The 27,019-nt window shown below is 44.6% G+C and overlaps 1 protein-coding gene across 3 annotated transcripts in view; it reads right to left on the reverse strand.

The window, feature by feature from the left end:
- EP300 (E1A binding protein p300) overlaps window positions 1–27,019 on the reverse strand; it is a 120,941-nt gene that overhangs the window by 21,838 nt on the left and 72,084 nt on the right. For 2 of the 3 annotated variants that reach the window (XM_065417488.1, XM_065417486.1), the window contains exons 9-20: window positions 26,417–26,534; window positions 25,578–25,752; window positions 22,984–23,061; window positions 22,270–22,379; window positions 21,633–21,791; window positions 20,781–21,233; window positions 20,020–20,214; window positions 18,564–18,720; window positions 8,384–8,502; window positions 6,759–6,998; window positions 5,795–5,883; window positions 3,258–3,338 (exon numbers count right to left, since the gene is read on the reverse strand). In XM_065417488.1, coding sequence (XP_065273560.1) covers window positions 3,258–3,338; window positions 5,795–5,883; window positions 6,759–6,998; window positions 8,384–8,502; window positions 18,564–18,720; window positions 20,020–20,214; window positions 20,781–21,233; window positions 21,633–21,791; window positions 22,270–22,379; window positions 22,984–23,061; window positions 25,578–25,752; window positions 26,417–26,534 — 1,974 coding nt within the window. The remainder of the gene's footprint in view (window positions 1–3,257; window positions 3,339–5,794; window positions 5,884–6,758; window positions 6,999–8,383; window positions 8,503–18,563; window positions 18,721–20,019; window positions 20,215–20,780; window positions 21,234–21,632; window positions 21,792–22,269; window positions 22,380–22,983; window positions 23,062–25,577; window positions 25,753–26,416; window positions 26,535–27,019) is intronic. The other variant, XM_065417487.1, reaches the window with a different exon arrangement.

A 27,019-nucleotide genomic window follows, 5' to 3' on the forward strand; every position in this document is an offset into this window, starting at 1 on the left:
AACTGGATTTCTTAAGTGTTTACGATGCTGTGGGTATAGGAGTAAGAAAGAGTTCATAATGAGATGGCTGAGCACAAAGTATGTGCTTGCTCCTGCCCTGCAGCAAGGATGCTGTTCTATTGGAGAGTGACTTGTACAGACATTTGCTCCTCCCAGAAATGAGATTACTAGTGCATGCCTCAGGTAGATTTGAACCGGAGAAGTGCACCAGTAGTCTAAATGCACATCCTGGAATGGCATATAGCTATCTCAATTTGGGGCTCATTAGTTTTATATTTCATTTTTTGAAAGCCTTTTAAAATTTAGTTTTGGGTTAGTTTATGAAACATATCTTTCCTCTATGAGAGATAGTTCCTACAAGGATCTATGGAAAAATTGGTATAAGCTATTATGGAGGGAATACTCTATTCTCAAAACAACCTGGATTATTCAGACCCTTTCACAATGAGACCAGTTATAATAGCCTCCTCCTGGAGTAACACTTGAAAAAAAACTTCTGCTTCCCCCTGCAGCCTGGCCCTGGTACCCAGCTGTACCGCTTCTCACTTAATCTGGACTAGCTTTTTCCCCATTTAACAGAAAAATCCCTCCAACCTTTATGAGTCTTTTGGTGATGGGGTCCCAGCCATGCATATCTGGGATGTGGTTTATGGCATAGTAACATTGGCTCAAAGAACTAAACAGCTTTGAACTATCAATACCTAAAATTACACTAAATGACAGTAGGTAAAGCTGTGTGATTTGGAGGGGTTGAGCGTGTGGAGAGAAGCATGCACTGAAGTTATCACAGGAACAGAGAATCAGTCCAAATTGCATGGGATTGCTTCCCCTTCCTATCCCCTCTATTTCAGGGTTCAGCCTGGGTTTTGCAGGATGCAGTCATCCTTCCCCACAAATATGAGATTTATATAAAAGGGCCAACCCTCCCCTCCCTATCATCTCAGAAGTTGCATGCTATTCCTCATCTCACACATCAAAAAGTTCTGGTTTTGTTAATATTCTCTCCCAACCCTTTTCTTCTAAAAACATGCTGTCAGAGTGAGAAGATTGGACTCAAGGTAATGGGGGCCTATGAGTTTACAGGCTGCACCAAAATTAATATGAAACAAGGGGTGGTGGCATACCAAAAAAATTAACTACCGACTCATTTGAAGGAGGAGACTTTCAAATTCATTATGTAGTAACCACTTATTTATAGGAGGGGGGGGGGGGAGTACACCACAAATTAGGAATTATTTTCTTCATTTTACTACTCTTAATAGACATTTCAACACCATTTACTAGTTAAATTTAATAATGAATACAGTTCAACTATTTGTATTTGCAATTATAGTACAAAATTTGGTATACAGAAATTAAGCAGCACTCACCACCGAGGGCCGCCTTTCTTCATTCTACCTGACGCTGTTGCAAATTGTGCTATTCACTTGCCTAATTTATGTGCAATGTGGTTTATACATTGCCGATTGGCAAGTGGCAGTTCATATGTTCTAGAAGTCTTACAGATCTCAGATTATAAAACTGTTTAACATGAGTAAACTGTGACCTTTGATTCTAGGGACACTATTGGAAATGCTGACTAGCATACCAAGGCCAGAACACCCACTTCTCTCTGCCCCAAAGAAAATTGACAAGTGCTCCCACAGCAATCCTAGGTATAAATGATCCCTCTGCAGCTATTCTAGATAGTAGCATATCCCTTACTGTGACCAAGATTTGGCCATTTTGTGCTTCTGATAACCTTTGCTTTCAGTCGAAGGCATCAACTTGTACCTTCCTTCCTATATGCCAGTTTCCAATCACCCAGATTCAGAATTTTCTGCTTTCCCTACCTCTTTCCCCCTATAGAATCTACCTGACACCTTGCTCCAAGGAGTTTCCCTGGAGAGTCCAATATCCACCCTAATCTGCAAACTAACAACTCTGCACTCATCTGCCCATACTATTGGTTTCCTTCCTCACTGGAGTTCTCTGTTGCAAGCCATGAGGAAGCAAACAATGTCCTAGCAGTTGTCAGAGCATCACTTCCACTACTATTACTACAGAAAAAACAATTAAACCCATGTCAAGCTCTCCAAAACATCTGCCCATCAGCAACTGTGCAGCATCTCTTACATCAGGAATGGGCAAACTTTTTGGCCCGAGGACCACATCTGGGTATGGAAATTGTATTGCGGGCCGTTAATGCTAACGAAAATGGGGGTTGGGGTGCGGGAGGGGGTGAGGGCTCTGGCTGGGGTGGGCTCTTGGGTGGGGCTGGGGATGAGGGGTTGGGGGTGCAGTAGGGTGCTCCGGGCCGGGACCAAGAGGTTTGGAGGGCGGGAAGGGGATCAGGGCTGGGGCAAGGGGTTGGGGCACGGGAGAGCGTCAGGGGGCCAGGCTCTGGGCGGTGCTTACCTCAAGCAGCTCCCAGAAACAGCGGCATGTCCCCTCTCTGGCTCCTATGCGGAGGCGCGGCCAGGCCACTCTGCACGCTGCCCTGTCTGCAGGTGCTGCCCCTGCAGCTCCCATTGGCTGCGGTTCCTGGACAATGGGAGCTGCGGGGGTGGCGCTTGGGGTGGGGGCAGCATGCGGAGCCCCCTGGCTGCCCCTACGCATAGGAGCCAGAGTGGGGACGTGCCGCTGCTTCCAGGAGCTGTGCGGAGTGGGGCAAGACCCCGACCCCACTCCCCAGCTGAAGCACCAGAGTGGGGCAAGCCCCAGACCCCCCTTCCCGGCGGGAGCTCGGGGGCCAGATTAAAATGTCTCGAGGGCCGGATGTGGCCCCCGGGCCGTAGTTTGCCCACCTCTGTCTTATATGATTACAAGATGGCGCTCCAATAAAAAGGGTCTTAAATAGCTCAATGGCAAAACTGAGTTGTTCTTGCTTGTAGTTTTAGGCAGAAGACAGAAGAGTGAACAGAAACACTCTCCCTAAAGCAGAAGGGCATAGATTCAGCGGAGATCTAGAAGGATGTTTGCTATGCACCCTACCCTTTAAAAAAGGTCAATTTTCACGTGAAGATATATCCTGACCTCTTAGTATTGTCCAGGATTTGAAAGACAGGTGTCCCCACCCACACTTAAGATAAAATCCAGATTTTTAAACTTCCCCCCACTCAGTATTTGGTCCAACTCTTGAAGAAAGATTAAAGCAAACCCCTTTATTGCCTTTATTCCTAACCTTTAAGAGTGCATTTTAGATCATGCTATAGATCAGAAATCACAAAAATAAAAATATATAAATAACTATCCCAAGCAGATATATGGCTACTCACGTTTGAGGTTGTGATGGGTCATCCCCCAGAGAAACGCTCTCCCCCTGGATTTCGTTGAAGCACTTCTCACAGAAATGATACCTGTCAGCAAGAAGGCCATATTTGGGTGAACTGTTCCGTCCACACAACACAGCCCAAGCCAAGCAACGGAGCCACCAATCACAGCAGGCCAAGGAGGGGGCGGGAGCAGAGAGCAGGTCATCAACGGCGACAGGGATATTCAATGATGTAGATTTATGGGCCCCACAGTTTGTGTTTGGTTGGTTTGGTTTTTTGGTTTGGTTTTTTTGCAATCAAAGCCAAGTGCAGACAACGACAAGCATGAAGGAGAAATAAAAAATAACACACACGAACAAACAAAGAAATGGGGGTTGTAGGACAAAAACAAAAAACACAAAAGCAGGACAAGACAACACAAAGCAGAAAGCCAAGGCAAAGCACAGATTAGCATTAAATCTCAAATGGGATCACAAGCAGCAAATGATTATAGCAAATAAAACAAAAGAGTATTACATTTTAGCATACCCGCACCCTCTTCATTTTAAAAAGCAACGCAATATAAAGCAAAGAATCAAAATGAGGAAAGGGAAGAGGGTTGAAGGAAGGAAGGAAGGAAGGATTGCTACTCTGGCAACTATATCAGGGTAGCAATTCTGTCTGCAAGAGCATCTGCTAGGAGATGACTAGAAGGGGGAATCTTCCACCTTAAAAAAAACACTCAAAGACTGAAGGGCCACAGGATTCTCTCCTCACTGAAGTGGACCCCATGGCTTGCAATAAGCTACAAGATTCTCACTTTCATCAATTTAAAGGGACAGTAATCAGTCCTCAAAACCATCATCCATTTGTTTTAGGTCTGTCAAATTACATGTAAAACAGGTATTTGAAATGTATTAATTGCATTCATACTGCTCTAGATTCGCACAGTATTGCCATACCCCAATTTTGAGAGACAAAATACTTTAGATATCAACAAAATGAAACCATTCTGTGGTGTTTATTTGCATTTGAATGAAACTAGAGTGTTTTATTCAAGATCTGTTCCCCACCCCTCAAAAGTCTATTGAAACTACAGTCTCTCCATTACTAATCATGTTAACTGGAGTGCACAAAACATCTAAAAACAAAACAAAGAAAAATAAAAAGTTGCGACAGTTTATCATAAAGCAGTACAAACCAACACTATGGGATCTGTAAAGCTAAAGAGGTCACTTTATCCTCTGAGCTCCCTCCATTACAGATGGAAGCTGAATCATGATTTTACTTAAATATATATATTATATATATATATATATATACAGTTTATATATTACATACACATATATTTAAAGATCAGAAGTGAATGATACTCAAGTTATGGAAGCAAGTTTAGGAAGAAGATTCTTCTGGTCCATTTAGTGCTCACCAAAGGATGGCACATGAGGAGAAACTATTGACTCATGGCATGAAATGTTCTTGCATATAAAACCACTGAAAATCCAGATTCAAATTTCTTTTTACGAGACACTATGACCTCTTTTCCCCACTCCTCCATTCCCACCCATAAAAACCTCCCTTGATGCATAGTAGCAACCCTCTTCCTGCAGTCAAAGAGGGCTGGATGCAACCACTGTTCTGTAGATTCTCAATGCTTCTTTCCACCCCTACAGGCTGAATACACTTCCCCTCCTGAAAGACCTGGCTGGCTTCAAGATGAAAGACTTATTTCTTTGAAAGGTGCCAGACCGGAGAACAGAAAGCAAGAACCATACTGAATAAAAGGTGGCATAATTGAAAGGTATCTCCATCCCTCTGTTTAGACTGAAGTGTTTAGTAACAAACCAAGGGCTGCCATCCCTGAATGTTAAGCACAGCACAATGTTCTTCCAGGATAAGAAGAAATATCTAGCAAGAAACCCTCCCTGGGAAGTCAAATAGGTTTTAATAAACTGCAGGTCAAACATATTAGCCAGGAAGAGAATTTTGGAAGTGACAGTATTTTATATTGTTGCTGACAGCCACAGAAACGCAACAATTCACTCAAGGGGGCTTGTGATGAGAAAAGCACTAATTCCCTCAGCAAGATTTGAATAATTAATGAAGTATGTGTCAAAGATAGCTACATTATTCACTGCAAAATTCTTCATAACAATAGCATAGAGAACCAGTTACTTGCTGAATATGATCTGAAGTTCACTGCACAAAAGAAAGTTACTAACTTATCTGCTGAAGGACTGTTGTGTACTATTTGGCAAGGAGGAAGAGCGATATAATTTATTATAGCATAATATACTGATGAAAACAAAATCTGACTACAGGATAAAAGTCTACTGAATACCACAAGTTTTTTTTAAGACAAAGGAGTAAGAGCAAAGGGTGCAACAAGCTTTTTTGCAGAATGGCAGCTTGCTAATACACAATGTAAGCTGTTTAGGATGTTTCCAGAAATTTAGAATGTGACATGAAGGTATACACATGTATGAAGGATGCATACATATACAGGCACACCTCTGCCCATAGATTGATTGGTGATGCATGCTGTAACCAGTTTTACTTACCTGTTCTGGTAACTGTAGTAAGTGGCATCTCGAGGGATTGTGCATAGCTGTTTGCCATAGCAACACAAAGTCTGTGGTGAGAACTCCAACTGCAGAAAGAGAAATTATTTTCTTAGTATTCATGCATGTTTCCACTGGCTCTCCCTGAGAAGGGGGTATGACCCATACAGTAAAGATCATTTAGATTACTAAGATTGCACCATTATGTGCACAAATCTGAACAGTACAGTATGAGAGTCTATATTGAATGTTAACACTATAAAAATGTTCTGTTCAGCTGTCATTTACAAGTTAGCCATTTCTTTATACACTTTTCCCAACAGGGAATCTATTTCCCCATTCTATGATTGGGTGAGTCAATTATATAATACCACAGAGAGATCACTTTGTTATAACACTCAGAAAAACTGATGTACCTATTTCAAACTACATTAAGCCTTAATACATATCCTAACAAGCTTGCTTCTGGTGCATTATATTAAAAAAATGTTGGTTTTAAGCAGTTTGTGTAGTATTAGACATTTTATGACCAAGATTTTAAAACGGACACCTAAAATTAGAGTCTAAGGTCATATCTAACACTGCAAAAAATTCCATGACAGCAAGAGTCAGAGCCCAGTTCAACTGACCTGGGCTCATGGTACAGGACTAAACAGCAGCACACACATTCCTGCTTGGACTGGAGCACAGGCTCTGAAACCTGGTGATAGGAGTGGGTCTCAAGGCCTGAGTGGGAACATTGACACTGCTATTTTAAGCTCCATAGCCCGAGCCTGAGCCAGCTGACCGGCCTCAGATTCACTGACGCTTATTTTTTTGTCCTTAAATATTTAAATAAGTGGCTTGATTTTCAGAAGTTCTGAGCACCCAACAGCTCCCACTGACTGCTGCTCCTATGCTCTTTCATATTATATATTACACATGGAGATGGGAAAAAGTCTACAAGGAAGTTGCCCTTTCTTACCTTCCTCCCACAGCAATAACCAAGGCTCTGCATAACTGGATCAATTTCTTGTTCAAACACCTCTGCCAGTCTGGAGCAGTACTTATACACGCGGGATGTCTTGCGGTTATAGAGCCAAGCGTTGTTGAACATGAGCCAGATATCATCCACATATTGCCAAGGCTCCTGGTACTGTCCTGTGTCTAGCTTCCTCTTGATGGTAGAGAGGTCCATGGGGTTCTTCACTATATCGAAGTAATCCTGCAAGAATGAGGGGCATTTCAAACAAGATCAGAGAAAATGTATTACAATGTGATAGCATGTGTGTTCTTTAGACGAGATTCTTCTTCAATACTCTTGCAAGCATTAGAAGTACCAACCCTAGAACATAAGAGCTGAGTAATGCCAAACATGGACTGTTTGTGACATACAGTGCTCTCTCTCAGCAACGCCATCTCTCCCATGCAAGAACTTCCTTCCCTTATTTTTAACCACATTTCTTGGATACTTTACTTTGCCCTTCCAACCTTGGCCAAATAAAACCACTTTGCTATTGGTTAACAAGGACTAAGATGGCCAGGGAAACTAGAAGCCCACATTTACAATCACTATTATTCTATTACATATTTTCACTGTGTATCTATTTAGTTTGATATTCAGTTATATAATTTAGTATTGTTCTGAAAGTGTCATACTGAAATAGAAATCATGTAAAATAGAACAATGATTGTACATACCAAATAGGTCTTTTCAGGAATTGTGGACCAAAGCACCCGAATCAGGTTGCTGTCATGAATTTTAACCTTTGATGCACTCATTTGTGTGCACCAAGGAACTGAAATTAGTTTATGGCAATGATACTCAGACCTCTGGTTCAGGAGCCAAATTAGCAATCAGCATTACCCAAGAGCCACAGTAGTGTAAATTAATAGTTTCATTTACTATAGTATTGTTCATATTTGAACAGTATGACAGGGGAAATATTTATTATAGCGTTATATACAAATCTCACATCCAATAAGTTAATAACTTAGTGCAAACTCATAACTTTATTGGTTAATAGTAAAAGCATCCCTAATTGGTTAATAATTAAATCACACAGTGTTTTAATATCATGTGCTGCAAAGAGCACTGGCTAGATCCAACCACCTTGACCTGGGTTTTGTTTTTCTTGCTTCTATAGTATTTAGCAGTGCATGATATAAGTTACTGTTTAAATGAATTTTCCAAAAATTTTAGCGTTGATAAGCTTCCTGAACAGTTGAGAAACTAAAAACTGTTGCCACACACTTAGGGTGAGAATGGCTTCCCTGGTTTCCCAGGACTTTGTGACTCTGCAGAAACAGGACAGTATGCAAATGTCCTGCAAAAGCCAGTATATGTAGGATTCCATCAATAAGAATAATTTGATGTCTTCCCATTCTTCTATTTTCTCTTTAACAGAAGACAGAAAAACAAGCCTTAAAAATAAGTTTCTCTATGCCACAGATGTGGTACAAGCCAATCCCAAATCCAAGCTCTTCCAATCCATCTATATAAAAATGGAGACAGGACTACAGCATGCCATCTGGTCTCCTCGGGCAGACAAGTCCTGGAGTTGAAGCTATGAGTTAAAAAACAGGGAAACAGCTTGATAATAAACTTACAGGAATTCCTAGTAGTTGGGGATCCACAGGCTGTCTGAAAGGAAGGGACTCAGGATCCTGCCGGTAAAGCGCCTCCAATGTTGGCATAAGTGCCTGCCGCAACTCTTCTGGTTTGAAAACTTTTGAAAAATAAATACACGCAAAGATGGAGTAATGGCCAGAAGCAAGAAATCTGCTGTAAAATTTGAATGCTGTTGAAAACACTACACACACTGTATATACAAGACACTTAAACATATTGCGCTTACACCACTCACTGCAATGCTGGGTTTTGTGGAAGACAGAAATTAGACTGGAAGCCCATAATGTGAAATGACATACTAAATAAAGAAAAAACATTTACTTACATGTACACTAACTGTTGTTCTTCAAGATGTGTTGTGCACATATACATTCCATTGCAAGTGTGTGTGCACCCAATGCACCCAAATCTGAGATCTCTACCAGCTGCACCACAAGGTAGAGCATAAAAGGGGCATGGTTGCCCCCTCCCTCCGCTCTTTTGCACTGCCGTCTAATACCTGAATTAGCGGGGAATGTATAGGTGTATATGTGCACAACACATCTCAAAGAACAGTTACTGTACAGTTAAGTAGCCATTTTTTCTTCTTCCAATGATTATGCACATATACTTTCCACTCCACGTGACTTACCAGCAGTTTTCTTACAGGTGGAGGGACTTCGGATTAAAAGAAAATGAAGCACCAACTTGCTGAGGTTAATTTTTTTTTTAGTGGAGATATCCTATCTCCTAGAACTGGAAGGGACCTTGAAAGGTCATCGAGTCCAGCCCCCTGCCTTCACTAGCAGGACCAAGTACTAATTTTGCCCCAGATCCTTAAGTGGCCCCCTCAAGGATTGAACTCACAACCCTGGGTTTAGCAGGCCAATGCTCAAACCACTGAGCTATCCCTCCCCCCCAATGTAGAGTAGTGTCTGGAGAAGGCATGTACCAACAACCACACTGCTGCTTTGCAGGTATCCACTACAGGAATGTTGGTCAGAGAGGTTGATGAAGTGGAATGAGCTCTAGTGGAGTGTGCCATTACCCATAGTGGAAGAGAGACTAAGATCATAGCAAAATCTGCAGTCCAAAAATCCAATGAGATGCTGAGCACAGGCTATAAACAGCCTGCGAGACTATGTGAAAAACTGCAGTGTCCAGGTAAAATGACAAAGCACTGCAAACACACTAGAAGTGAAGCTTTTCTTAAGCCTTGGAAGATGAGGGCTTGGGAATAGAGCCCTGCATGGATAAAAATGTATATCCGTGAATATAAAATCTGTATCCGTGGAGCTGCGAAAGGAGTGGCGAAAGGAGCAGCACATCGGGCTGCCACTCCCAGGAGCCAGCACCCCACACTGGCAGCTCCTCTGCCGTGGCGGTACCCCCCCCCCGGCCCTGTCCATTGGGGTGGGCACCAGACTCACCGGCAGCTGTCCCTGGTCGTGCTAGTGCGTTCAAGCGGCACGCACACTCCCAGATAAGAGTCCCTTCCACGCAGTGGTCTGCGTCTCCTGTCCAGGGGGCGTGAGCCGCCTGAACACACTAGTGTGACCAGGGATAGCAGCCAGCGAGCCTGGTGCAGCTGCAGGCAGTAGAGCCATGCCAGAGAAGCTGCAAGCATGGGGCGCTGGCTCCTGGGAGTGGCGGCTCAACAGTGCTGCTCCTTTCACCACTGCGGTTCCCAGTAGAGCCCTTCAGGTCCGCGGATATCGATTTATATCTGCAGATATAAATTTGTATCTGCACATGGCTCTATTTGGGAAGAATACTGGGAGACTAACTGTCTGATTAAGATGGAATACTGATACTACATAAGGCATAAATTGAGGCTGCGCCTAAGAGAAACTATCTTTGTGGAAAACTGTGAAAGGAGCATCAGCCAGAAGCGCCTGAAGCTCAAACTCTCCTAACACATGAATTTGTTTTGTTTGTTTGTTTGGTAACAAACAAACACAGTTTCTGAGAACAGCAGAAGAAATGATGTTGCCAGGGGCTCAAAAGGGGTGCCATTAAACAAGCCAGTACTAGATTCAGATCCCATAAAGGTACCGGATCAGACACAGGTGGGTACGCATTAACAAGACCCCTTAGAAATCTAGAAAACACAGGATGTGAAAACACAGAAAAGCTAACCATGGGAGGGTGCACCGTAGAGATGCATGTTAGGTGTGCTAACAAATAATTGAAAAAATCAGAGTATTTTAGATGCAGTTGATAGTCCAATAAATGTATAATCTCTGTGTGATTTGGTGGTAAATGGTGAGATTCCACCCAGATCGAAAACGTTTTCCATTTTGCTGCATACATGGCTCAGGTGGAATCCTTTTCTGCTGCTCACCAAGGTGGCTTTGACATCTAGGGTGCATAATCTCTCATGATTACTCAACCAGAGATCATCGATGTGGTGAGGTGGAGAGACTGCAGGTTTTGATGCAGAAACCTGTCCTGGTTTTGAGACAAAAGATCCTCAGCCAGTGATAAAGTTATGGGTGACCAAGTGGAGAGCTAATTAAGGTCTGAACCAATGTTGTCCCTGCCAGGCCTGTGCTACAAGAATGAAGGTTACCTTGTCTCTTTAGTTTCCTGATCACCCTCAGAATGAGAGGGACTTGAGGGAATGTGTACCGCAGATGGCTTGATCAGGGGAAAAACCGGTTACCATACCTACGTTTTGTAACTGTTCTTCGAGATGTGTTGTTCATGTCCGTTTCATTCTAGGTATGTGCGTGCCCACTTGCACAGTTGTCAGAGACTTTTGCCTTAGCGGTATCTGTAGGATTGGCTGTGGCACCCCCTTGAGTGCCGCGCTCATGCGCCGGTATATTAGGCACCGCCAACCATACGCCTTCTTAGTTCCTTCTTGCCGGAAACTCTGATAAAAGGGTAGGAGGGCGGGTAATGGAATGGACATGAGCAACACATCCCGAAGAACAGTTACAAAAGGTAGGTAACTTTTTTCTTCCTCTAGTGCTTGCTCATGTTGATTCCATTCTAGGTGACTCAAAAGCAGTATCCTCTGAGGTGGGCTTGGAGTTCACAGTTTAGCAGCTTGTAGTACTGCACTACCGAAGCCAGTATCGTCCCGGGCCTGCTGGGTAAGTGCATAGTGGGACATGAACGTATGGATGGACGGACGACCAGGTGGCCACCCTACAGATGTCCTGGATAGGCACTTGGGCCAGAAAAGCTGCTGAAGAGGCCTGCGCCCTGGTCGAGTGGGCGGTTACGATTGCTGGAGGGGGCCCCCTTCACCTGATCATAGCAGTAGCAAATGTGGGCGGTGATCCAAAAAGAAATTCTTTGAGCAGACACTGTGCGACCTTTCACCCGGTCATCCACCGCAACGAACAATTGCACCCACTTGCAGAATGGCTTGGTCCTTTCAATGTAGAAGGCGAACGATCTCCTGACATCTAGGGAATGCAGCCTACGCTCCTCCTCCGACTTATGTGGCTTTGGAAAAAAGACAGATAAAATGTCCTGGCTCGTATGAAACAGACCACCTTGTGCAGAAAAGCCGGGTGTGGCCTCAGCAGGAACTTGTCTTTGTAAAAGACCGTATAGGGCGGTTCCAAGGTGAGTGTCCTAATCTCAGAGAACCTGGCGAGCAGATATGACTGCAACCAGAAACGCGACCTTCCAGGACAGGAGAAGGAGAGAGAAGGAAGCCAGAGGCTCCGAGGGGGGCGGGTAGGGGAGGGGGGCTGTCCCCGTGAGCTGCAACAGCACCAGATTCAGGTCCCAAGAAGGAACGGGGTCCTTGACGTGCAGGTAGAGGCGGTCAAGGCCCTTGAGGAACCTGGCTGTCATGGGCGAAAACTGACCTCCCCTTGAGCGGCGGACGAAAGGCCAAAATAGCGGCCAAGTGGACTTTGATAGATGAAAAGGGACTGGCCTTGGAGCTTGAGATGCAGAAAGTAGTCCAGGATTAACTGCAGCGAGGCTCACTCGGGCTGAACGCCCTTATCGAGGTCCAACAGGCGAACCGCTTCCAGGTAAGTCACTCCGGTGGAGGGCTTTCTACTACCCAATAGGACCTGTTGGACATCAGCTGAGAACTGCTGCTCCTGCTCATTCAACCATGCAGCAGCCATGCCATCAGGTGCAGCACCGCCAGGTTCGGATGCAGAAGACTGCCATGGTTTTGGGACAGCAGGTCCAGTGGGAGCGGTAGCTGTAATGGAACAACCACTGAGAGATCCAGCACCGTGCTGAACCAGTGCTGGCATGGCCAAGCCGCCGCTATGAGGATCACCTTCACCCTCTCCTGCTTGATCTTCATGAGGACTTGGAATTAACAGTAATGGGAGGAAGGCATAAAACAGAGCCCCCAACCACAGGAGCAGAAAAGCGTCTGACAAGTAGCCTCTGTCGATCCCCCGAATCGAGAAGAAAAATACGGCATTTCCTGTTCTGTCTGGACGCAAACAGGTCCACCTGGGGAGTTCCCCACTTGTGGAAGATGAAGTTGACCACTTCCAGATCTGCCAAAGCGATCTGCCAAAGCATTTTTGGCCCTGGCGAGGTGAGCAACTAAGAGATGATGTCATGCTGCACACAGAAGTCCCAGAGCCTAAGGGCTTCCTGGCAAAGGGCAGATGATCTGGCTCTGCTTTGCTTGTTGATATAGAACAGTTTCTGTGCTGTCCGTTAGGACCTGAACCACCTTGCTTTCTATGTGAGGTAGGAAGGCTTGGCAGGCCAGGAAAACCACTCTGAGATCCCTAATGTTGATATGTAGGGAGCGATAGTGACTGGACCAATAACCTTGCATTTAGAGATTGCCCAGGTGGGCTGCCTACCCCAGGTCCGATGCCTCAGAGATGAGGATTACCGATAGGGATGAAGCAGCGAAAGGGATTCCTTCCAAACTTGATGCAGGATTCTGCCACCAGGTGTGTGACGACAGTATATGATCTGGAACCCTGACCATGCTGTGTGTGTTGGGGATGTAGACAGATGCCAGCCACGCCTGCAGGGGCCTAAGGCGGAGCCACGCGTGCCAGACCACGTAACTGCAGGCCACCATGTGTCTCAACAACTGCAGGCACATGTGAGCGGTGGTGAGAGGGTGGGTTTGCATGCACGAGATGAGGTCCGCCATGGCTTGGAACCGAGCCTCGGGAAGGAAAGGTCTGGCCTGAGTAGAGTTGAGCACCACTCCAATGAATTCTATGCACTATAGTGGGGTTAAGGTTGACTTTCTCTCATTTATTATCAGCCCCAGGTCATGACAGGTGGAAAAAAAAACAGATTGAGATGCCACCGCACCTGATCCTGGGACCAGCCCTTTAGTAGCAAGTGATCAAGGTATGGGTAAATTTGAAAGCCCTGATGCTGGAGGTAAGCAGCCACTGCCACTATGCACTTTGTGAACTCTCTTTGGGCTGATAAGAGACCAAAGGGCATTGCTATGAATCGGAAATGGCGCTGGCAAAGCATAAAACAAAGGAAGCGCCTGCGCCCCCGGAAAATGGAAATACGTGTCCTTCAAGTCGAGGGTGGAGTACCTGTCTCCCAGATCCAGGAAGGGGATGCCAGAGGCCAGGGACACTATGTGAAACTTCAAGTTCTTGAGAGACTTGAGACGACGCAGGTCCAAGACCAGGGCCCCCTGCCTCTCCCCGGAGTCGGATTCCTGGTGAAGCCCCGGGGCGGGCACCTGGCCTGACATCTGTCCTTTGCCCAAAACCCCTTTTCCTTCCAGTGCCGGGGGTTCTTCTTTTGCCGCTTCTTACGCGCTGGCAAGGGGGAAATAGTGCTAGTCGGCGCCTAGTGCCAGCGGTTCTCTCCATACCGAAGCGGGAGAGCTCCGATGCAGGACAAAGCGCAGCCTCCATGAAGAGGGCCCTCAAGCGGATATCCCGCTCCTTTTGGGTTCTAGGTCGAACGTTTTTACAGATTTGACACTTGTCCATTCTATGGGATTCCCCCAAACACTTCAAGCAGCTGTTGTGGGAGTCACTGATAGGCACTGGCCTGCTGCATGTCGAGCATGGTTTGAAGCTGGGAGAGCGGGGCATGCCCCGCTTCAGGACGAAGTCCGAGCCGGGATGCTAATTACCAACTAACCTAATACTTAATTAGTAGCTAAGTACCTACAAACTATATACAAAGGAGATAAAGGCTGTAAAGAACCGCTAATGCTCTTGCGATCTGCAAGACAAGGCGCTCCAACCAATAATCATGGGCGGTAAGAAGGAACTGAGAGAGCTTAGGGTCGGCAGCGCCTAATATACCGACGCATGAGCATGGCTCTCAAGGGGGCGCCACAGCTGACCCTACGGATACCACTAAGGCAGAAGTCTCCGACAACTGTGCGAGTGGGTGCGCACACACCTAGAATAGAATGGACTGGACATGAGCAAGTACTCAAAGAAGAAAGGCATCTGTCATGGAACCCTGGGCTTCACCCTGCTCTGGAGCAGAATCTCCTGTATTTGTTGCTCAGGTTGGCTGCAAAAAGGTCTATTACTGGGTAACCCCACTGGCGGAAGACCTAGAGCAAAATGTCTTTTCTTATTGACCACTTGTGCTGGTCTATAAACTCCCTGCTGAAGGAATCCATAAGAGCAATCCTCACCCCTGGAAAGTGAAAGGCTTTCTGGTGAGACCTTCTTTATATAGAGGTTCCACAAGTGGATCGCTTCCTAGCATAACTGAGATAATACAGCACCTCCATGCTTTTTCAGGTAAAACATAGCAGTGGTGTTGTATGTGAGAACTTGAACTACCTGATTCCTAATGGTTGACGTAAACATCTTGCGGGTCCGACAAATAGCTTGAAGCTCCAGCACATTTATATGGAGTGAAGCCTCCTGAGGCAACCTAAGTACTTGAGCCTAAAGTTGACTGAGATCCCTCCCACCTCCACACACATCCCGCCACGGCAACCCTTGGTAGATGCGTCTGTTACAAGAGTCTCAGTTGGTTCTGGTATGAAAAAGGGAACCCCTTTGCATATGTTCTGATGGTCCAACCACCAATCCAGGGACTAAAGCACTCAGGCAGGTGCAAATGAGCATGTCCTGTGAACGTCTGCTTGGCTGATATACTAAGTGGAGCCAGGTCTGCAAACATCTGACGTGAAGTCTAGCATGCAGAGTCACATACATGCGCACGGCCATGTGACCCAGGAGTTGTAGAAAATTGCTCTGTTGTCCTTGGGTTGGATTTGAGGGTTTTGCACAGAGAGACTATGGACTGAAACCTGTCTGTGGAGAAGTAAGCCATGGTGCACAGAGGACTGCTCCTTTGAAGATTATTCATTGTGTTGTCACAATTCCGATGCCTCTACATTTAGTTTTAAACCCAGATGAGAGAACAGATGTCAGATGAGAATGCGGTTTTGGACATGGGTACTTGATCTTCCCTGAACTAGCCAACTGTCTTGGTAAGGAAACATTTGTATACCTAGGCAGTGGGCTGCTACCACCATCATGCACTTAGTGAATACCCATGGGGCCAACGATAACCCAAAGGGAAGCATCACGTACTAGTAGTTCTTGCTGCCTGCTATGAACTGAAAATAATTTCAGTAGCCAGGGTGTACTGCCACATGAAAGTAAACATCCTATAAATTGAGGACAGCATACCAATCTCCAAGGAAAGGATAACTGAAGCAAGTTGATTTTCTAACTTTTTTTTTTTTTTTTTTATTAAAGGTCTAGAATGGATCAAAGACCATCTTGGTGGGAATTGGGAAGTACTGGGAAAAGAAATCTTTCATTCTGTGTTGATAAGGAAAACCTGCTCTGTGGCTCCCAATTTGGAAAAAAACACTACTTCCTGAAGAAGGGATGGGAAAAGTGGGCTGGGGAAGGGAAAGGAATTGAACTCGATAATGAATCCCTCCCTTACGGTTTTGAGTGCCCACTTGTCTGATGTAATCTTTCTCCAAAAACTATAGAAGAGAGGTACATGCTTTCTAAATAGTGGGAGATGAGATATAGCTGGTGTGCTGTCTTCAATCAAGTAGTCAAAACTATCATCGGAGCCCTAAGAGGTCTGGTGAGAAGAGGCTGCCATGGACAATGACAACGTCTAGCATGCTTAGACCTTTTAGAGGTCTCCTGAGACCTTAGCTAACAGAATGGTCTGTAACATGTTTGAGGCATAAGCTGTCTTTTCTGTTACTGGGGTGTAACATCGATTCTGGCGTGACGGCCTCATCCGGGAAGATGAAATTGGGGGGGGAGGGGAGGTTATCACCTAGGCTTTCCTCCCTTGCATCCTCTTCCTGCTCCAACAAAAGAAGGGGCTGAGGGTTTGTAGAATCTTCCCTAGAAATCCCCAGTATGGGAGAAAGGAATCTCCTCAGACTGACAGAGGTCTAGACTCTCTTGGATCAGTCCAAGATGCCCAGTAAAGCTGGAGGGTGGGGGTGTAGGTGTTCCATTCCAATCTTTGAACCACGCATGGTGGTATGCACCACACAGGGGCCTCTTTGTAAGAATGCCAATCTTGCCCCTTGATTCAGGCATCTCTAGAGCATGACCTGAACCCTCCTTGGTGGAGATATGGGTCTATCGTGGTCAAAGTCTGAAGGAGATATGGCTCCCCTTGGTGAATGGAGGAGCTGTTCCAATTGACATTTGTGGGCATCTCAGCACCATCAAAATCGGGATCATGTCCTAAAGGTACCAACATGGAGGATGTATCCAACAGTCATGGAAGTGGGACAGGAAGGCAAAAGGATAAGTTGATGCGGTCACCGAGGGCTGTATTCAAGAAGCCAATGGAAATGATGGAGCCATGACTGTAAATGATGTCACGGCCAACAGTACCGGGCAAGACTGATGCTGGACGATATAGTAAAGGAGAGTCCAGTAGGGGAAAGATACAAAAGGTCCTTTTGCTGCAAGTAAGGCCTGCAGTGTTGGTGGCACCAAAATCAGAGGCAAATGTTCTGTTCTCACTGCCTATGGTATGTATAGGACCCAAATGCTGAGGATGAGGATGCTCTAGATAACAGTAAAGATGCTGGTCTTGATGGCCCCAGGGGATGGTGCTGCCTCAGATAGTGCTGGTGAGAATCAGTGTGCAACTAGACCTTGACCTGGCATTGGAAATCTTCTCTGAGATTTTCCTGTGAGGTAAAGAGTGAGGCTTCAACTCCCTACCAGTCTCAGAAGACAAAGCTGGTTAAAATGTCTTGAGGAGGCTGCGAGAGAAGAGAAAGAGCAGTGTTTCTCAACAAACCTGGGCTCAGAAGCTGAGACAGCAGGAGGGACACTCCTCGTGGACAAGCTGTCCATCCTCTTGTGATTAGGGTCACACTCTGAAGAGGAACGCATTGCCTCTTCCATAAAATGGATTTTAAGGCAGAAATTCCTCTGTTTCTTCCTCCACATTGGAAAAGAGGCACTAATAAGACATTTGTCCCTTCCCCATGCCCATGCCCATCCCCCTCCCCAGGCAAATTAGGCAGCTTTTGTGACTGTCCATAACTGTGATCATGGCCCTGTTTATTTGAATCCTGGGGATTTTTTTCCATATTAAATCTCCAAATGAAAGGACTAAGAAAACTATACGAAGCCTAAACTGTAACTATAATTATGAGTAACAGAAGTCTTTTTCTAGAGGCTGGATAATCAAAGCTAAACAATGACAGAGTCCAACTCTCACCACAGGCACCAAGAAGGAACTGAGAGGGAGGTGGTGGCCATTCCCTTTTCATGCCCTCAGCTCCCATCATGAAGACAGCAGCGGCGCATGCACTGCCTTGGTTATACAGCTGGCAAATTCTCCGACTTGAGTGCATTGGGGGGTGCATGCACCTGCAGTGGAATGTACATGTTCACAATCACTTGAAGGAGAACAGGGTCTTCCTGCATTATAGTTCTTCCAAGGGCCAATTTATACACTCAGAATACAGCCTTTTTATGTAAGATGATAATTTCCTACAGACGTTTATTAAACAGGAAAGGGTCTCAGATCCTTATTTTACAGAGAGTGTCTAATACCTGATTCAGTGTCAGATAACATTTGAGAACATAGTTCACTAGGACCACTTTTGTACTACTAAAATATTAATACTTATGTCCAAGAGCTACAAAGAGAAAAGAGTTCATATATGCAAATTGGAAACACTGAAGGAAGTTCAGCTTCTGCCTAGATATCCCAGTCCCCCAGAGATTTGAATCCCAAGACCACAACAGTTTTCTTGCTTACTTTTCCTCTTAGACTGTCCTGGTGCTGGAGAAGACTGAGTAGCTGGAGTATTGGGTCTTTCTTCCTCTTCCTTCATTTCTGACTTCACTTCTGGTTTCTTCTCTTCTTGCTCCATTGGTTCTGTCATACATTCCTTCACCACTGGTTCCACTTTAATCTGAAAAGCAGATCAGATTCCCTTCACTTAATTCAATATAAACCCCTCACTTGCTCTTGTTGTGAGGATACAGTAAGATAGTGTGTCTTTTGGGCTTAGCTACAGCTTGCCTGTCGTTACTTCCTATGGAAAAAATGACCCTTGCTCACTCATCCTGGCTCTCACCTAAGCCTATTCTTCACTCCTCCCCATGTGGTCTCTGCCAAGATTCAAATAGTTCTATGGGTAATTTATTTAACACTAAATCATGAAGACTGACCCCGCCCCCCCCTTCCTCCATCTCTTCCAATTGGTGGGGAATCCCACCTCCCTGATCACTAGGATCCAGTCTCCTTTTTGGCTTTTAATGTGAGGACACTATAGTTTCTATCCCCGCAAGACAAAAAGTGAAGCTACTTTCCCATAAAGCCACAAGTTCCTTTAATGAAAAGTGATCAGGACCTTAGTTTTTCAGCTCAAAGATATAACCCACAGGAGCACAATTCACTATTATAGGGAATCAAGCCTACAGTGCAGGGGTGGCCAACCTGAGTCTGAGAAGAAGCCAGAATTTACCAATGTACATTGCCAAAGAGCCACGGTAAAATGTCAGCAGCCCCCCATCTGCTCCCCCACCCTGCTCTCAGTGCCTCACACACACACCGGCAGCCCCGCCGATCAGCACCTCCCCCTCCCTCCCAATCAGTTGTTTTGTGGCATGCAGGAGGCTCTGGGGGGTGGGGGGGGGAAGGAGCAAGGGCACTGCAGGCTCAGGGGAGGGGGAAGGAAGGGGTAGAGTGGGGTAGGGCCTGTGGCAGAGCCAGGGGTTGAGCAGTGAGCACCCCCCAGCACATTGGAAAGTTGGCTCCTGTAGCTCCAGCCCCGGAGTCGGTGCCTATACAAGGAGCCGCATATTAACTTCTGAAGAGCCGCATGTGGCTCTGGAGCCACAGGTTGGCCACCCCTGCTATAGTGACTGCTTATACTAGGGAACATTTTACAGAGGGGAAAAAAAAAAAAAAAAAAAAACAGTTGCAGGGCACACGCTCAGCTCTCACCGGGTTGGCAAAATTGAGGACCTCAGTGCTGAGAACCTACTGGCTGCTGCCACCATTTTAAGCACTCATCTACCCCGGCTCAAAAACAGGTCTAGGAGAGAGTGCCTAAATTATGGTGCAGCTGGGATCTACAGCTAGCTTAGCTAGAGCCCTAGAGGGAATACCCTCTTCTGAATCACAGCACTCATTTCTCTTCAATCTCCCAGCCAAGTACTGACCTTGCCCAATCAATTCATACCAGAAAAATTATCTATCCTCTTACCTCTGGTTTCTCCTCTATCTGGAGCTCTGTTTGTTCTGACCCCTCTTCTTCCATTTTAATATCCATTTTCACTTCCTGCAAGAGTGGCTGCTGCTGCTGCTGCTCAGGGATAGTCTGTTGCGAGTTCACCTCTGTGCTGCTGGTGGATGGTGGGTTTGAGACCTGCCCATCAATGCTTACAGCCGGCTGTGAAAGCTGCGGGGAAACTCACAGTGACTAAAAAGGGCCAAGCAATTATGCTGCAAAGTTTACTTTATTAAGATGTGCTTTTCATTTGCTGTCATGTTTCCTCAAATTTAACTGCACCTCACTTATTCCCCTCCCTTGAAAAAAAAACTGACTCCTGCATGACTCTGGTCTGAGGAAACATGCTATTGAAATCTGCTTTGGACAGCATGGCATTTTAACAATTTCATATGCCTACTGTACAATCCCACCCCTACACATGCATGGAAATAAATGCATTATGAGAGACATCTACTATATTTTGCAGTAGGCTCCTAAATGTGCACTAAAATTCTCTAAAATCCTTCCAACATGGAAGTGTCAGGTGTTCCAGTGTCCAGTTTACTGGTCCTGGGTCTTCAGTCACAAAAACGTACTTCTCAAACGTAATGCATACCCATATTGGTTCAGATGCCTCTTAAACAGGTTGTTCACCATTGTCTTGGACATAGAACAAGTAAACAAAGCTCCTGTCTGAAAGAGTCTCACATCTGAGTATCCCTGGGGAAAGCATAGAAATAAAAATATTTTCTTACAGGTGTTGTGGGGTGCTGAGGCTGCAGTGGTGCTGTTGGGGTGGGCACAGATGCAGTCGTGCTCTGTTGTGACAGGGGTTGCTGCTGTTGCTCTGCCGAAGGGGTGACTGGAACTGGAGGTTGGACTTGTGGAGGCAGCTGTGCCTGTGGAGGCGTTGGAGTCTGCCTCTGAGGGGGGTGCATAGTTTGTGACTGCGGTCCAGGTGGCATTGCTGTAGGGGTGGGGGCGGTGGGGGCAGTGGTGGCGGCTGCTGGTGTTGCCTGCGGCTGCTGCTGCTGGGATCCCAGACCTGGGGGAGTGTGGTGAGGTGTTGGGGTACGGCTAGGTACTGGAGAGGGAGAGTTTCGGTGCAAGGTAGGCTGTGGAAGAGGTGGGCAGTGAATATGGCTCCCTTGAGAACCTGGAGCCATTACAGGAGAGTTCACAGGACAGGAAGAGCTGGTCATTTGTGCCTGTGGGAAAACAAGTAGATATATACAATGACTTGAGACAATAAGTGCGAAGAGGGAAGGGATTACCTTCAAGTGGGCACTTTTTACCTGAGTTACTAACACCTATCAGTTTAAAAGTACGACTAGCAATACTGTTGACTTTTTGCATTTCATTTACTTTAGTGAGCAGAACGGGATTGTTCAATTTGACATTTTTGTTCACATGCACAATGCTGCAGTGTTTAGGTTTCCCAGAACTCCTAAGAAAAATGTAAATACAATTAACCAGTTTTCACTGATATTTAAATAAGCATTAAAGAACAACATTCCCTATTAATCCAACTACCCAATTGAAAAAGAACAGTAAAACCAGCTCGCAGAGCCTGTCAGTGAAACTGCTCCCTTAAGTGAAGAACATACTTGAGACACTGGCGTCTGATTGCCAGGCTGGGTCATAGGCATGTTTGTCGCATTCATTCCTGGGGAGGAAGCAGGGAACTGGTTCTGTTGCAGAAACTGACTTTGGCTGGAAGGTTGGCCAACCCCCGGCTGCTGCATACGTGAAGCAAATCCCATCTGCTGGGAAAAAGGAAAGGCTTATTTCACAGTGTATACATACCCACCCACTCACTCACCCTTAAAAATAAAATTCTACAAAGTAACATCCAGTGCAAGGCAGAGCAATTGACACATCTGGCAGCATGTGATGTGATGCAGCATGGCAAATATGCTAATGCTCTGCTTAAAAGCAGGAAGATATTTTTACAGTTACTTCCTAATTCAGTTTATGACAGGAGTTCAGGAATTCAGACTGAGATCATGCCTCAAGTTTTTGAGCTAGTTTCTGATAAATTCCTCTGTTTCAAGGGTGTTACTGCACACACAATCTTAAATCTAAGCCAATATTAGCAGTTCCCTCACTGATTTGTAAAGACTGGCTACTCATAGTGGAGATGCAAAGGGAGAAACAACGGGACCATAGAGCAAGCAAAGAATTACTGTTTGGATAACCATAGTTAAACAGCAACATCAAACCTAAAAAGTTCAACATACTGACCTGGTTCATGGCCCCAGCCTGGCTTAGCTGTCCAGGGTGCTGAAGAGGAGGGGTTTGCCGGGGACCCATGGATGGCAGTTGCATGTTCATCTGGCCAAACTGGTTCATTCCTGTGTATTTACCCCAAAAAGATTTTAAAACAAAAGTTTCAGTTCTCATTTGGACGTCATTCAATGTTTGAACAGGAACAAATATTGCCTCTACTCTCCTAATTTTATTTCTACCAACACACATCTTTGAGTATGCCACATAATGTACTTCAGGCTCTAACTTAGGTATTTTAAGCCTTTCGAAAGCAATGCACATAAACCTAGTAATAAGTTTCTGGGTCAAAGGAATTGTTTTTGAGCATGCTTTGAAGAGAAAGGATTTTTTTTTTTGTTTACAAAGTGTATTTTACACACAACTCCAATATGCTAAGAGAAATCTGTCTTTACATTAACCAGCTGCTTGGCAGAGTTTGAAATCAAGTTTAACATGTCAACCCAAACTCCTTCACATTCCTTCAGAACACAAACTAGGCTTTACTGAAAGACTTGTGTATCCATGTCCCTGCTTTCAGGTATGAGTTTTGGTGAAGAGCAGAGAAAACTACATTCTAGTAGACTCCAGTGAGGACTGCTTGATGTCATATAGCCATTGAGGAAGGCAGAATCCAAGATTCTATCCACATTCATTTGGAATTACATGGGCTTCCTTTCTTTGGACACTTACCCGGCTGCGTCTGCATGCGATTCATCATCTGATTTGGCACACTGGCACGAATCATGGTTGGGTCAGGAAGGGGACCATCTGAAAAAGAGTTGGAGAAACAGAGGTTAGGGAGTTAAGACAACAGTCCACCCTTTCAAACTTCACTTTTACAACAATTACTTTATTGGGAAATATTCAAATTAACTCCAAACACAGTGAGACCATGTTAGGCCCTAAAAGATGACTCAATGGAACAAAGATGGAAAAACTTGTAAATACAAACACGTGTGCTATTTCTTAACCAAAAAGAGTTTAAGACGTCTGAACTTTGTGAAGTTGAGGACTGATCTACAGCATATTAACGAGTTACAATGACTAGATGGCCAGAGGCTTAAAACGTCTCATGCACTATTAAGCAGTGTTAACACTGTTCTGTATAGGTTAAACAGCAGACTGACAAATTCAATTAGAGTACCAACCTTGAAAGGACCTGTATCTCACACTGAAATCAAGTTCACAAACTTTTTTATCAAAATGCATCCTCATTTTTAAAAGTGACTAACCCAATTGTACAGTGACATTCTGAGGTGAATGGATGGCTCAGGGGATTGGGAAAAATATTTAGCTTTTTGCCTCTACATCACTAATTCCATCTAACCCCAGTCTGGTAAGCAAAACTCATTACAATATGATGGCTGTTTAGCAGCCTGCATGAAATTCAATATTCAACTAAATTCCTTTTTGTAAAGTGCTTCTAAAGCTCAAGAACTGAATGAGCACAAGAAAAAAAAAATCCCCTCATTCTTAGAGGTAGGTGGCCTGTTAGGAGAATGGCCATACTGAGCAAGGGGAATAGCTCTGTGAAATAAGTTTACAGAGCTGCAATTGTACTTAGAGGACTTCAGTCTCCAGAGCTGTCAGTTCAGCACCTTGCACCAACACAAAACTAATCTTAAAAAACAAGTATGTTTTAGCACAAGTAATTTGTCATTTAATTATTACTGTAAAAGTGTTTTACTTACGGAAATATAAAAAAGAAAGACAGACCAACTGGAAGGGGAAAGAAGGATAGAACAGGATGGTGTCTGTCCCACCTCACCCTACCCCCAGTCTATTATATCACACTGATCACCACAGCTGACATTTCTACACCCATTCTCTAATATTCCTTGGCCATGAGCAGATTTGTTTGTTGTTGGATTGGTGATAGGAGTTATAACACTGTAAGTGTAATGTGAGAATTTGAGCAAGAAATTATTGGAAATTTAACCATCCATCAATCCAAGCCCTTAAGTTATTGCTTAGCATTACCCAGATGAAGCACACTGTACCTGACGATGTTTAAAGACATTAAACACGCTAATACCCAGGCAGTCCTGTAGAATTTGGTCTTGTCACCCCATTTATTTATGATGTCTGAGGGACTGTTGGAGTGATACTACAGACTTCAACATCAGCATGCTAATATCTAGTTCTACTTCCCTCCCCCTCATCAAGACCAAACTATATTATTTCTCAGATATCCCAGCACCTGGCTGAAGGAGAAACCTGGACAAAATCCACTGCATCCACAGCACGTAGGTACTCCGTTTGGTTAACATGGAAGTGATTATTGTGAAGGAGGGAGAAGCATTATGAGAAGTACACAGAGATTTTGACTTCACCCACAACTGAAGGCATCCGTTCATCTGTCAAGGTGACATGCATTTTTGGGGGTCTTATTGGACTTCTAATTCTGAATTCCCAAATGCATTTCTGGGCAAAAATATTTTTTTACTTCTGAATTTTCAAGAGATTAATATACATCCTTTTCTCTCCAATGACAACCTTTGCAGTGTCTTCTAGGCATATGTAGCTCCAGGCTAGCTTACAGCAATGTGCTCTCCCCTTTGGATTACCTTTAAATAGCCACCGGGAAGCTGCAAAAAGTGCAGAATATGGCAACTTTATAGATAAGGGCAGGCTGTCAAGAGCACATCTCACCAATGCTCTAAACTGGTTACAATTCCAATTCTTTATTTTTTTTAAAGTTGTAAATGGTTTATGACCCAGCTATCTCAGAGCCTTTCCCATAGCCGCTATAACAACTGCCATTAACCAAGTAACGGTTGACTTCAGTCCCCAGAGCTGAATTCTTCATTCATACTGTGGTTGGGTATTCTCAGAAATAGGCTCAGCTCTGGAATTCACACAATTGATCCATCAGAATCTAAGTCTTGCCACTTTTAGGACACAATACAGGACAGCTCTGCTTACACTCTCCAAAACAGACAGATAGTGGCAAGTTCAGTTAGTGCACAAGATCCCATGTGAAGTTTTGTCTTATCTTGTCAAACACCATTTTCTCCACCAATTGAGCGCAAGTTAACTCAGATTTTGCAAGTAGTTCTTGCAAAATCTCACATAGTGAATAGGCAACAACAGGAAAATGCTCTCACCACCGTACCACATACTATTACACACTGAGCCACTTCAAGTTCTTCTAGAGAATTAGGCAATTATAATTTTGTAAGATTAGCTGTAAAATGGGGGAGAAAGGCTCCCATTCTGTCCCACTATAATGATTTCCCCTGCACAAGTTATTCCCTTTTATTAACTAACCCAACTGTTCTTACTTGCAGACATCCCTGGTTGTGGCTGCCCCATGTTGGGCCCTTGATTCATGGGAGCTGGAGGCATGCCTGGTGCATTTGGTATCATGTTCTGCTTCTGCAATCTGGTCCTTCGCTTTTCCTCTAGTTCCTTCTGAATCTTATAGATCTTCTCAGCTAACAAGTGGTAGTACTCTGCCTGTTGGGGTATAAAGAGACAAGAGATAGTGGAGACATACAATAAGTAAAGCTTACAGATTAAAAATTGATGACCAAGTTTAGGGCTGGGAAAGACTTCCTTCTCTCCCCTGCATATTAGAGTGCTGAGAAGTGATTTTCCCATAGGATTAGGCGAGCATATTCCACAGTATTTCCTGCAACTGAAGACTGACAGACATTGGAGATGTATTCTACCCATATTGTGCATTTATTTGACACACACCACAGTAAAGGGTGAGCTCTGGGTTTATACTGTATTTGGGAGAAAATTAGAAACCTCAAGCATGGCACATTAGGATAAAAAGCTTTCAGACCACAAACATGTCTCAAGCAAAAAGACAAGATCTGAAACTAGGAAGAGATTGGAGCTTGCTGTTGGCCCTTGCATATGTCAGCATCACCTTTAAAAAAAAATCTCTCTGCACTTTTATTCATTTTTGGGACCCAACTTGTCAGTTAGGCCTCTACTCCCACCCCACAAACACCACTTCATTTATTAATGGTACATTGAGACAGTATTTCAACACTGACCCCATGAATACTAGAAGCTGCCTAGTCTCCATAGCAGTTTTGAGTTCTGTCCACTATACTGACAAACTCATGCAGGCTCTCTGCAGCTCTGGTGGGAAAATATGGCAACTCACCCTGCTATTTGCAGATTCATACATGTCACCTTCTACCTTCCGCGCATATGCCACCAGGTTCTCCATGCGCCTGTCTTTTAATGCTGCAGGGTCAGGGGTAGGAAATATGGCTTGGACTCTGAAGAGGGAAAAACCATGAAACAGATTAAAAATATGCATCTTTTGAATTTAAAAAAATGGCCCCAAATGAAGTTCAAACACAAAGGGCTTTTAATCTCTATTTCAAGCATCTAAAGAAAGTTAGAGATCATCATACATTGCAGCTTTAGGGATCTCTATAACCCCATTGCTTTCCTGATCTCTCCCCCAATACTGCTATTTTGGAGCACAGAGGGGCATGTTTGATACAATAGGATCAGACCTAAAGTAGCTTCTGATATAATTTTAGGATTTAACACAAGGAAAGCAAGTAATCCCATATTTTTTGCCATTATTTCTTCTGACCTTCACCCCATCCAAAATCCACTTTCATGTCCTATCTGCTCAAAGCAACAGGCTTCCTCAACTTTAAAGAGTAAGCTACTCACTAGTAGCTGTTTCTCTACTTTTTTGGGTGGAGCAGAGTGGGGTGCAACTACAAAACATTTTAAAAAGTTTTTGTGT

The sequence above is a fragment of the Emys orbicularis genome, chromosome 1, assembly GCF_028017835.1.
Source record: "Emys orbicularis isolate rEmyOrb1 chromosome 1, rEmyOrb1.hap1, whole genome shotgun sequence".
Classification (NCBI taxonomy): Eukaryota; Metazoa; Chordata; order Testudines; family Emydidae; genus Emys; species Emys orbicularis.